Here is a 12,824-nt window from a genome sequence, read left to right on the forward strand (position 1 = left end):
GCTTTTACTGCTCTTCAACCAGGAGGAAAAACTTAACCTTGACCATTTCTTGTATTTATCATCAGGACTGAAGTCATCCAAACTGTGAAGTCTGTGAAGGACAGAATAAACCCAACGGCACTTACCTGGCCCGGAATGATTTGGACTGAACTGGTCTCAAGTGAATTTAGCTGGAGACAGATTAACTCACTTTAGCCCCACTGAAGAGAAATGAACTGAATCCAAGCTAGTCTGACATTGGCTGATTTCTTCAAGAATACTCTCCTCTCTCACAAACTGCTCTTTTCTGAGTCCCTTCCTTCTTAAAGCCAAATCCCTTAAGACTCAAACCCAGATTCCCGCACTTCCTAAGACCCTTTTCAAGGGCCTTGGACATTGTCTCAAATTTTATTGAGGAGGAATCATCTCCTCCTCCCCCCTTAAATCCTAACGACCTCTTTCTCCAGTCCAGACATGGATCTCCACAGGGCAGCCTTCAAGATGGAGAGCTCCTCCTACCTGCCCAATCCCTTGGCCTCCCCGGCCCTCATGGTCCTGGCCTCCACTGCTGAAGCCTCTCGGGACGCCTCAATTCCCTGCCAGCAGCCACGTCCATTTGGCGTCCCCGTTTCCGTTGAGAAAGACGTCCATTTGCCATTTAACAATGGTTCTTACACTTTCGCGTCAATGTACCACCGCCAAGGTGCAGTCCCACCAGGATTCCCCAACAGGGACTTCCCTCCCTCCCTCCTCCACCTCCATCATCAGTTCGCCCCACCTAACCTGGACTGCTCGCCGATCAGCATGCTGAATCACAGCGGCGTCGGCGCCTTCAGGCCCTTCGCCTCGCCTCCGGACGATCGGGACGGAGTGCCCGGCGGGTATCAGTCCGCCTTCACCCCGGCCAAGCGCCTCAAAGGTTGCCTGGATCCAGACGCCTCACCCCACCTGCGGTACTCCGATGCGGAGGGGAAAGAGTATGACTTTGGCGGTTCCCAGATCCCTCCTGGAAGTTCGCCCAGCAGCGCCTTGAAAGCAGTGGAGGACAGCGGTAAAAAGATCTTCGCGGTGTCAGGCCTCCTGTCGGATCGAGAGACTTCCTCCAGCCCCGAGGACCGCATTGAGCGCTGTAAGTAACTTTTCTGAGTGGAGGATGCTAGAACTGTGCATACAGATGTGTGACAAACGATCGGAAAAACATTGGGACATAAGAGTAGCGGGCACGAAGGGTCACTGAATGATTTGATAATGTGAATCATATGCATTAATCTTTGGGGTCTCCAGATTTTAACCCCATTAAACACCTATGGGAGAGAATCTCTTTTGGAAGAATGTTGTTAACCCTTCCAGTAGAGTTCCAATAATCTATGAAGTGTTTAATAAGACACTTCATGTTGGGTTTTTCTAACATACGTCTTTGTCGCCCATCTGTATGGAGGAATGGCTTGCAAGGCATACAAATACAAGTTCTAGAAATGTGTTGCATAATGTGCTATGTTCTCACAACACTCAAACTACATGGACATACACATTATTGTTGTGAAAGTCTCCTGCGGTGGAAACACAAATCAGCCCCATTATGCTCTTGCAATAAAACAAAATCATATGTTTTACAATATTTCAGTGTGGTAAAATGAAGAGTTTGGCCACATCAGTTTCCCATTTTGCATTTCTTCCAGTTTATTAGAAGTGATAAAAAAAATAAAAAAAAGTGAGTCAAATTTGTATCGAAAGTGCTCAAACCACAATAATCTGGGATGATTGTATGGTTGATTGTAGTAATTAAACCTGCCCAAACCTAAACAGCAAGACACTCAAGCACGCGCACAGCCAACTCTAATTCTGACTCTCAAATTAAAACCAAAGTACAACTCTCTGTAATTTGTAAAAGAATGCAAATTTTGACACGCTAGCATCAACACACGCCAGTAAACAATCCCATCTATGTTCTCCTGTCATCATCTCTCCTGGCTCTCCCCAGCCTTGTTTCACAAGCCCACAAGCTCCACTGGTCACATTAGCATTCACCGGTGGAGGGATGCCATTTGGCCCCTCACGCACTGGGAATCTGATTAGTGTTTGTGTATGTGTTGCTGTGTGTGTGTGTGTCGGTGTGTGTGAGTGACTGGTTCAGAGACCGGCCATGCTCTTTGCCATCAGCATTCATCATAGCTCCACGCTGGCTGCCTTGTTGCCAAAAGATTTACCCGCATACCCAAAACCTTGGCAGGCCATGAGTGTGTTTATGTGTGTGTGTGTGTGTGTGTGTGTGTGTGTGTGTGTGTGTGTGTGTGTGTGTGTGTGTGTGTGTGTGTGTGTGTGTTTGTGTTTGTGTAATAAATGGGAGGTGGGAAAGGGGTTGAACGAGCTCCAAGCACAAACACACAAACACTCTTCCAGACGCACAAACAGCTCTCAGCATGAGCACCGACGTCTCCTACACATGTCAACAAGCTGCATCGGGTCTCAGTGACAAATGAGGAGAGAGAGAGAGACAGAGAGACAGACACAGACGTGCCTTTAGTGTATAATTTAACTAAAAGAGACGCTCTTTCTTTCGGTCTTTCCTTTCTTGAATTCACTTTTTTGCTGTCTTTACTTCAATACTCCTTGTTTCTTTCTCCTTCACCTCTTGTGGAAGAAGGAGAGTGTGTGTGTGTGTGTGTGTGTGTTGTGTGTGTGTGTGTGTGTGTGTGTGTGTGTGTGTGTGTGTGTGTGTGTGTGTGTGTGTGTGTGTGTGTGTGTGTGTGTGTGTGAATTTGGTGTGTGTTTGAGCGATGCATCCTTGATGGAACACATGAGAGACAGAAGCGACGACCTGAGACTGATCCGATAAAAAAAAAAAGACCACCGCAGGAGAGACAGAGAGGGTGAGAAAGAGAGGGATGAAGGAAGGACTGGAGGGAAGGGAACATTTGGGGAGGTGACACCCGGTGGGATGGCAAGAGGAGGAATGAGAAGGTGGAGGAGGAAGATATCAAAGGAGCACATGAAGTGAGAGAGGGTAAACGGGACAAGAACAAAGAGAGAGGAGGGAGAAATAAATGACAATTTCGCTTTGGAGTTGGATCTCATTGTTGTCTTGTTAGACTGCTGATTTAAAACCATTTTTTTTCATTTGAAAAATACATTTTAACCGTTCAGGAGGTCTTGAGCAAAAGCGACTGCAGCTCAAGATGCTTGTGGTCGTGCCATGTTGTCAATCAAGATTCGTCCGTGGCCAGAAATAGAATAGGAGATGGGTACGGGGGGCCTCCTGTGCTGTCTTTTGGAACGGCTGCATCGGTATCTAATCAGGTTAAATCTTGGCACAAGTAGCCTCTACCTCCACCATAGGCTTCTAATGCAATTGGATGTGCGGCAGCACTGCTTGCAGCAAAGAATTATGGGTTCTCCTTCGCTGGTTTTGGCTATCCAGCGAAGGCGCAAAGAACAAACAAACACTTTGGTACAATCCCAGGAGGACAGCGCTCTCGCTGCTTCACACAGACACACACACACACAAACACATACACATTAGCTAACTAGCAGCCTCCGCGCTGCTTCACACATGCCTCTCAGAAATCTCACAGTGAAAAGAGGTTTGCAAAGCTTGGGATCATACAGTGTCACACAAAGATTTTGGTACAGTAAAATATATATATATAAATGGAAGGTGTTTCATAGGTTTAATCATCAATATCTCAAGCATATGTTAAGTTTGCTGAGTTTCACAAGGGTTCATCCAGGTCAAGCATGACTTAAGTCTGGAATCCATTTGTGCCATTTAATCCGTATCTTAACCGTGTTGATATCATTAACACAGATGCAATTTAAAGCTTTCGTTAAGGTGCTGATATCTGTCTCGCTCAGTAGTTGCAATGCGTTGTCTGCAAATACATTGTAACAATTCTTTGAAGTCGTCTCCAATCACTTCTCGGGTTTGGATAAAACAAGTCTTAAGTCAAGGTCTTCTCACTAGCATTTGCTGGGCCTATATGATGGTCTTCATCAGCTAATGGAGCTTGCTCAGTCGTCATGAAGATAGCGTAGTTGTCAATATGTGACTTCTGGAGCAGTTTTTGAACAACTAGAAAACACTGCTTTTTAAAGGCATTTAGCCCCGGTAGTACAGAGTGCTGCAGTTGTTAAACAAGTCTTAAACCCCGGAAATGAGTCAGCATTTTTTTCACTTTGTCTTGAAATGAAATGTTTTTTTGTTTTTTTTTATGGGTTTTGGTTGGATGCCTGATGTAGGGTCTGTCGTTAACACAAGTTAACCGGATTTGAAAATGTTGTTCTACGACATGAGAAAATGTCAGAAAATACCTCTCCCGAGATTTTTGAAGCTTTGGAGCTCAATGAGACCAGTCTTTAGCTTAGTGGTTGTGAGGTGAAGTTTGTTGAAAGCCTGAAATATGCTTTTTTCTTAGTTAAAAGAAATTTCTTCTTAATGGCCATTTCATTCATGCTTCAAAAAGCATAAATTTGGTGTTCATTTGTGAAGATTAACAAAACGAGTAAGTACCATAAACTAAATTTAGCTTATTTTCTGCAATAATCCAAAATCAAACTGGAAAAGTCCCATTAGATTTTAGTTTAGGGAACCAGTTTTATGCTAACCTCCAGGGTTGGCCTGCAAAAATACGTCATGCCTGCAGCACTCTATAAACAGAACCACCTGCATGTCCACTCTCTAGTTATGGACTGTATCAGGACCTTAACACTTAACCTGCAACTCCAATTTATGTAAACAGAAGGAAAAAAAACATGTTTAGTTAAAAAAGAATGTGCATATTCATTTTGGTGGGCCAGAGATCTTATATGTGATCAGACTATTAACATCACTGCTCTTGCATTCATCCATTTTACAAGTTGAAGATGTGTTTTAGTTCCAGTCTAATCATCCGTCGTGCCAGTTAATCCCAGGTGTGAAGGTGAATCCTCCCTCGCTGAAACCCCCAAAAATGCTATTAACGCAACTTGGAAAAAAACTTCCCCGTGTGCAATTCTAAGCCCTCACGCAAATCCCCCCATGGCACCGGCAGGCACGTTGGCTGTTAACTAAACTCGCTAACCTGTCAGCCGCTAAACCTGCACATAAAGGCCCCATCATGCCTTAAGAGGACTATGCATGTCGTATCATTGTGAAGGCCATCAGCATTAACTGTATTCACATGGTGAGGGCTTTAGCACAGGAATGAGGGGGTGCAGAGCAGAGGAGCTTGTTGTTTTTTTGTGTGTGTATACAGTAGAAGAGAGGATGGAATTATGAGATGTGTGATTGGAATTAATGGGAATGTTGACAAATGACACAACCCCCCCTCCTTTCGCAGTGCACTTGCTTGTTTGCAGAGGGGATTTGATGTTTTTGCACGACGTGTCAATGTGAAGCGGTGTGTGTGTGTGTGTGTGTGTGTGTGTGTGTGTGTGTGTGTGTGTGTGTGTGTGTGTGTGTCAGTCACAGCATCCAGCACGTCCCATCATCTTTGCTTTCCTCTGCCTCTTACTTATCTTTTGTTCTCTCCGTCATCTTTTCCTTCACGTCCTTCACTTCCTTCCCCTTCTGTGTGTGCATGTGTGTGTGTGTGTGTGTGTGTGTGTGTGTGTGTGCATCTCCCCACATGAGTGTGTGACAGCTGTAGTCTGTTTGTTTACGTTCTCTCCGCTCTCTGCATTTACAAGGCTGAGAGATTTACATTGAGCCTGACCTCCGAATTCCTGTAACCCAGCTTCCTCATTCCTCTCCTCCTTCCTATCCTTTTTCCTTCTAGCTTTAACTCATCACTCATGGAGGTTTTCCCACGTCGAATTGAGATAGATGGGGAAAAAAAGAATCGGGAAAGAAAGAAAAAATCCTTTAGAGAGGGAGGGTGAGATAAAAGAAAGGATAAAAGCAATACGAGAAAAAAAGGAAAGGTTGCGAGGAAGGAAGGAATGAAGGAAACAGGGAGGATGGTGAGATGTTAAGCTGAAATGCAGATCCCATCTGCCAGACTGACAAAATATATTCATAAGGCAGCACTCCATAGACAGGCAGATATTGCAGATTTTTTGTATTATCCACATTTATCTGGTCAAATCATTTTAACCCACTTAGAACTACACTTTTTTTCTCGTATTCCCATCAACAGTTCTAACATTTGAAAGAGTGCATCACACACAGCTGTGAAAACACACAGCGAGAGGCCTCCTCTTCATCCTCCTCTTCATCCTCCTCTTCGACCTTTTCTTCTGTTCTTTGTTTATCTTCATCTCTTCCTCAGAGCAAAAAAATGTCATTCCTGTCTGGGGACGTAGTGGACCAAATCGTTGCAACTAAAGATACATTTAAAAAAAGTGGAAGAAAATAAACCAACTCCTCACATTAAGGGAAGATGGATCATGATGTCGATGGACAACAAACACATTCTGTTTTGGATTCCTGGTTTCCATCTTTAGTGCTTAGCAGTCCACTAACTGTAGGATTTCACTTCTCACAGACCACCTGTCAATCAAACCGTTAGGGCGGGGCTTCCACAAGTGGCGATCTTTAACTGTTAATGTCAGCTTTTTAAAAAAACCTTCTCGATTCCCCGTCCTCAACAATCCTCCCTTCCCCTGCTGCGGCGTGTGAGGAGTTAAAAAAATCATCCAAGGAGACAGAAGGCTCATCCTTGTCCCCCCCCCCCCTTCCATCTCTGCCTGTCACGGTCTAGTGGCAGGGTTAAGTTAAGTAAGAGTGTTCTAATAATTAGGACTGGGACTCGCCTGCCTGCCTGCCTGCCACTGTGTGTGTGTGTGTGTGTGTGTGTGTGTGTGTGTGTGTGTGTGTGTGTGTGTGTGTGTGTGTGTGTGTGTGTGTGTGTGTGTGTGTGTGTGTGTGTGTGTGTGTCTTCCTGTCAGTGCTTAGCCAGATGTTAAAAGGCTTGTCCCTCTCATGTTGCCTCCCTGTCAGTCTCCACCATGTGCCACACACACACTCACACTCACACTCACACACACTCACATCGGGTACTGTCCTGCTTGTGGTGGCTTTGTTTACCCCCAAGTGTGTGCCCTTCTGCCCTCCTGGCAGCTCCCCCAGGCTGACGAGTGAGCGTGTCCAATTCCCAGCCTTCATGCATCTGATCCATACAGTCCACATTTATTGTAACTATGATTTTTTTTTATTGAAATAGTCATTGGAATCTTGCAATATTCTCTTTCCATCTCTCTTTTAAGCGGGTTCTTTCCCCTCCCTTTCTGTCTCACTGGGTGGCAATTGGAAGTGAGCAGCAATTGTCTGTGTGTGTGTGTGTGTGTGTGTGTGTGTGTGTGTGTGTGTGTGTGTGTGTGTGTGTGTGCTTGTGCAGTTGAATGTGTGTGTGTGTGTCACTTGGTGTGAGTCGTCTTGCGGTCATTGTTGCGACGCTGTGCAGATCAAGGATTAGTCGCTTCCTGTCGAGCCTTTTGTCGGCGCAGCCACTCCATTTGGACACAGATCTGTGTGTGTGTGTGTGCGTACTGTGTGTGTGTGTGGAGGAGTAGGCTACACAAAAGAGCCGCTGGAGCTGGTGTAAAGCAAATGAAGGAGAGCAGATGACATGAGAGGATTCCCTCTGCAGCTCCCTGTGAAATATTCTCTAGCTAAGTAATTTCATGGTTTTTTTTCACTCTTAAAATGGGACTTTTTTTAACAGCTGCTAATATTGTGTCATCATACTTCATCTGTTCCCTTTGCTGTTGTACTTGATTCATGAACCTATTGTAAAGAAAACAGCAGAAAACATGTTAAACATTAGGTAGACCGCTCCGAGGACAGGATGTCACTTGGCATTCAGGAAGATCTGGAAACAGGTTTGCTTTGAGGGGAACATGACACAATTCCTGCAGCACAGTTAGTCTTTCTCTCTTCTCTCTCTCTCTCTCTCTCTCTCTCTCTCTCTCTCTCTCTCTTTCTCAAACACACACACACACACTTACACACACACAAGCTCAGGTCCGTAACCTCCCCAGTTCCGGAATTCCACTTTGTTCCCCCGGTGATGTCAGCTTTGGCCAATAAAAGAAAGAAAACCTGCGTTAAAACTCCACTGAGCCTCATACAACCGCAGCACACCTGGCAACACAACACACATTCGGCTTTTAAAATGTGTACACACACACACACACACACACACACACACACACACACACACACACACACACACACACACACACACACACACACACACAGCTCACATAAGGTCACAGCCCTGAACTTCTGCCTTACTGTCTTTTACATTTTATACCACTTGCTGGGATTTTTCCTCCTTAGAAACGATGCATATAAATACAACCATCTTTTCTTGCCAGAGTTCACGATATTTGTGAAAATGGTGAATTGGCTCCGACATATTTATCCTCTTCAGTAAAGCTCAAGAGAGATAATCCTCTAAGTCGTGGGTTTGACTTTACCAAAGAATGCCAGCTGATTTGAAAATGATATACAATGTTAATGTTGTTTAATTCTGCTCTATACATCGCTGCACGTTGTACCGTCAAGAGTTCCTCGCAAAGCTTATTCCTCCAGAGAGCTCAGGCGTTCAGACACCTCCTAATGCAGATGTGTTAAAAGATCCTCCTCAGTCCACCACTGTCTCCCTCCTCCTCCTCCTCCTCCTCCTCCTCCTCCTCCTCCTCCTCCTCCTCCTCCCCCCCTTTCTCAAGCCTCCCTTCTCCTCCCTCCTTTCGGTCCCCGTCTCCTTCTTCTCTCCCTCCTCACCCTCCCCCCCTCCTCCTCCTCCTCCTCCTCCTCCTCCTCCTCCTCCTCTTCTTCTCTCCTCAGTAATCTAATCTGCAGCCAGTTTGTGGATGCAGTCTAGTGTGACAGGCCTGCCCCCCTTTGCTTCTCTTTCACACACACACACACACACACACACACACACACACACACACACACACACACACACACACACACACACACACAAACAGCAGGCCCGTTTCCAAAAAAGCCCACTTGCTTGACAGAGCCCACCCCTCCCTGTCTTGGTCACACCCTCTTTAATATTGAATTATTCATCAAATCTGATTGGTTCCTGCTGATGGCGGCCATGATGCGAACCAACAGTTTGTGTATGTGTGTCTGTGTGTGTATGTGTGTGTGTGTGTGTGTGTGTGTTAGAGAGGAAGGGGGGTTGTGGGTTCGAGATCGTTAGCTGCTCTTAACGCGCTGTCGCTTCACAAAGCTGGACTGGCCCGTCACTTAGCGCACACACACACACACACACACACACACACACACACACACACACACACACACACACACACACACACACACACACACACACACACACACATCTTATTTTTTCACAAGAGCGACCTGCACCTGTAGATGTTTGGAAGCGAAACACATCTTTGAAGAAGGAAGGAGGATTTTTCTCTGCGTTATTATTTGAAGGTGAACTATTCTTTCCCCGGAGTCGAAAGTTGTGGTTGGTGTTCAGACATCAGTGTGTATCATCACATCTGATTTCTTCCTCGTTGGTACTAAAAGTTGCAGCCATCCCAGAGGAACAAAGCTTAGCATCTGCTGCTGCTGCTGCTGCTGCAAAACAAGGCCTCTAAAGTCCCTTAGAAAGGTGAAACAAATCAATGAGGGGTGTTTTATATGCATGCCAGAGTGTGTGTGTGAATGTGTGTGTGTGCATGCTCATATGATTTGCATGCACCAGAATCTACACTCTTCAATATTGGGAGTGAACTGCAAAGGGCTCATTGAAGCTGTTTAATCACCTTCGTTTCCTCACAACAACTCCAATGCTAACCAAAATGCTAATGGTTTCGCAGCAGCAACCCGAAGTGCCCCCTGACCAAAAGGCAGCCTTTAAACGAGGGGGGTCTCCAAACATAATGGTGCATGTCTCTCCCACGGCATGATCAGGTTTATCCGCGTCATATTTCCCTTCCACACATCTCCCACTTGTGTTTGTGCACGCTGTGAAATTGCATTCTCGCGGCGGGCTTTGCTAAAGGCATAAACAGGCGACGATCACGGATTTGCCCGCACTTCAGAAGAAGAAAGATGGAGATAAAGGGAAAAAAAGGATGAGTGTGTCGACATTTGCGCACGTGCGCGTGTTGGGTACCTGGAATGCCTCGCGAGGCACTTGACGCTGACCCCACGCGGTGCCTCTGCATATCTAAAAGGCATTAGAAGGACGAGTTTGGTTGTCCAAGGTGTTTTTTTTGGTTCTGGTTGAGTATTTTAAGCAGAGCTGAGACACACACACACACACACTGCGCTCGTCACATCTCAGGTCTGCGTTCAGGTTGCAACATAACTTCCCTCCTTGGGCTCTCTTCATCCTCATCCTCTTTATTCACACCCTTCCCTCTATCCCCCCCCTGTCACTGGGTGTGTGTGGAAACCCAGCCCACTGTTCAGCAGATGAATAATTTAGCGGTGTGTGTATCATCTGTTTACCGTGCTAATCCATCTGTCAGCAGGCACCTATCGATTCGCGCCTGCCTGGTAATTGTGCATCCGCGCCACGCGCTCACACAGATGCACATACGCAAACACACACACACACACACAAACAGTCACACACACTCACGGGCGTCGCTGGACGTGCAACGCACACTCGTGTACCTATATGATGTGCAGGTTAGCTCATATTCAGATCCTGCGGTTGTCAGCTGGTCACCCAGACACTTCATTTACACTGAGTGAACCTGATTTTAGGGTCAAGGTCACAAAAAGGACTCTCTTATTGGACGCAACAGCTTCAGGTCACTTCAGGGCTTTTCTTACATACATATATGTTTTTGTGATTGTTTTAAGCGGCACTGTTGTTCTTTAGAATCAGCTAATGTTAGTTAATGCTTTATCCTGAGGCCAAAAAAGAAAAAGCACTTGATGATATAAAAGAAAAATGGCAAATGTCCATACACCCACAGATAGGACATGAAAGCCCATAAGAACTTAACTTAAAAAAAAAAAAAAAATGGAATAAAAAATCGTGTTAAAAAAAACGGACAAAAAGAAAAAGACTGTTCAAGACAAAAATAGTGACTCAAGTGCTTGACTTAAAAAGTACCCTCAGCTGTTGTATCAGGTCTGACAGTGAAAGTGGGAAGTGGGTAAAACAATAAGGGAAATAATAACACGTCTCCACGTCTCCTCTGCTCTTTCACTTCTGAATTCCATCTTTCACACCCGTCGCTGGCTCACTGATTCTAGAGGTTTCAGTGTTTCCGTTCATCTTTTTTCTTATTGTCCTTAAGCCCTCCGATTGTGAAGACTGCTATTGATCTTGTCACCTAAACAGAACGTGTGACCTTCTAAACATTTGCTATAAAATAATGGTGCATTTTATTAGAATGATTAAACTTATTCTAAGCAGCTGCAGTATATTCCCTTTCTTTAACCACTTCCTCAGTAAAGAATCAGTACTTAGACATTTTGAATTAATGACATAGGGAGTAAACAATTACTTATTTGCTTCATAAAATGTATTTTGATATGGTGGGGTACAGTTTAGATACATGCAGAGAGACAGTGGGAGACAGGACTATAATGAATCCATGGGTGACCATTGATGGTTGTAATTATCAAATGGCTGGTTTTAAAAGCTCATTGATTGATGTCATTAGCTCCATGAGTGATTACTAATTGCTGCTCTAGTATGTTAACCACACGGGAGGCATACACACACACACACACACACACACACACACACACACACACACACACACACACACACACACACACACACACACACAACACACACACACACACACACACACACGAAAGCATTCATCACACACGGACACATTCATTCCTCTGATTTGATTATCAGTGATATCCAGCATTTAACGCTGTTATCTACTTAACCCTGTGGTGTTTTTGTGCTGTCAGACATCACAAGCCACTTTAAACCGGTTTGACACTAAAAGCAGTCGCAGTGATTATTTACATTCAATAATCATTCCTAATAGATTCATATTTGTTTGGTTGGCTGGAAGAAAATCCCTTTATTTTTGAGTCGCAATGTTCAGATTTAAAATCTTTGTTTTTTGGGAAAAAGGACAACAAATCGCCAAACCATTATACAGTCTGGGAATTATTATGAGGTTGGACTCTTAATATTGTAAATATGTGCTTTTTTAAATGTATGGAAAAAGTCAGGAAAAATTGCGCAAAATGCACCAAAATGTTTAAGCAATAAAAAGTGATATTATTTTCAATATTTAAGGGGTGTCAACTCACTAGACCTAAAGGCTCATTTCTGGAATTTAATAGCAGTGACTTGTGATAATTGATTCTTTATTCTTCTTTGTTTGTTGCTTTACATAATCCTTCCCTGCTCTGCTTTCAGAAGTTGACTATATAGATTCCTCCAATAATAGTAAAAACTCTTTGAACTGTAGCTTTGTCTAATCCATAAAACTATGTACACGTACAAGTCCAATCAGTTTACTGGATGCTTTGCGAAAGCGACAGCAAGTGTCCAAAATTTGGGTTCATTGAAGGGTGAAACTAAACAAGAACCTCTGTACAGTGTGTCTATTATAAAACCAAACTAGTAGCCAACCACAGCAGCACGACGCCAATGCTTCAGCGTCTCAGCAGAAAGAATACAGTACAACCGTAAATCAATATGAATGCTAGTTGAGCTGAAGGCTACATGGCTATATGTAAGGGCTTGTTATGAATGTCAATCAGTTTGGTAGCTAGTTATTATGCCCTTAAGTTAGCTTTGGCTTTGCCACAAAACACCACAAAAGCCTTCCAAGAAGGCAGTATGTAGATTGAAACTTGTAGTCCTGTTAAGTTAAATTCCACAACCTAGAGGCAATGTTAATGTATCATTTAATTTATTTTAGTTCTATTTTATTTTATTTTAAATTCATCTTTTATT

At 44.2% G+C, this 12,824-nt stretch overlaps 1 protein-coding gene across 2 annotated transcripts in view; it reads left to right on the top strand.

Annotated features, from left to right (window-relative positions):
- Nucleotides 1-248: 248 nt before the first annotated feature.
- Nucleotides 249-12,824, top strand: part of rnf220a (ring finger protein 220a) — a 156,536-nt gene continuing 143,960 nt past the window's right edge. The window contains exon 1 of one of the 2 annotated variants that reach the window (XM_054596429.1): nt 249-1,108. In XM_054596429.1, the coding sequence (XP_054452404.1) occupies nt 454-1,108 (655 nt within the window). In that variant the 5' untranslated portion in view covers nt 249-453. The remainder of the gene's footprint in view (nt 1,109-12,824) is intronic. The other variant, XM_054596428.1, reaches the window with a different exon arrangement.

The sequence above is a fragment of the Anoplopoma fimbria genome, chromosome 3 (genome assembly GCF_027596085.1).
Source record: "Anoplopoma fimbria isolate UVic2021 breed Golden Eagle Sablefish chromosome 3, Afim_UVic_2022, whole genome shotgun sequence".
Taxonomy (NCBI): domain Eukaryota; kingdom Metazoa; phylum Chordata; class Actinopteri; order Perciformes; family Anoplopomatidae; genus Anoplopoma; species Anoplopoma fimbria.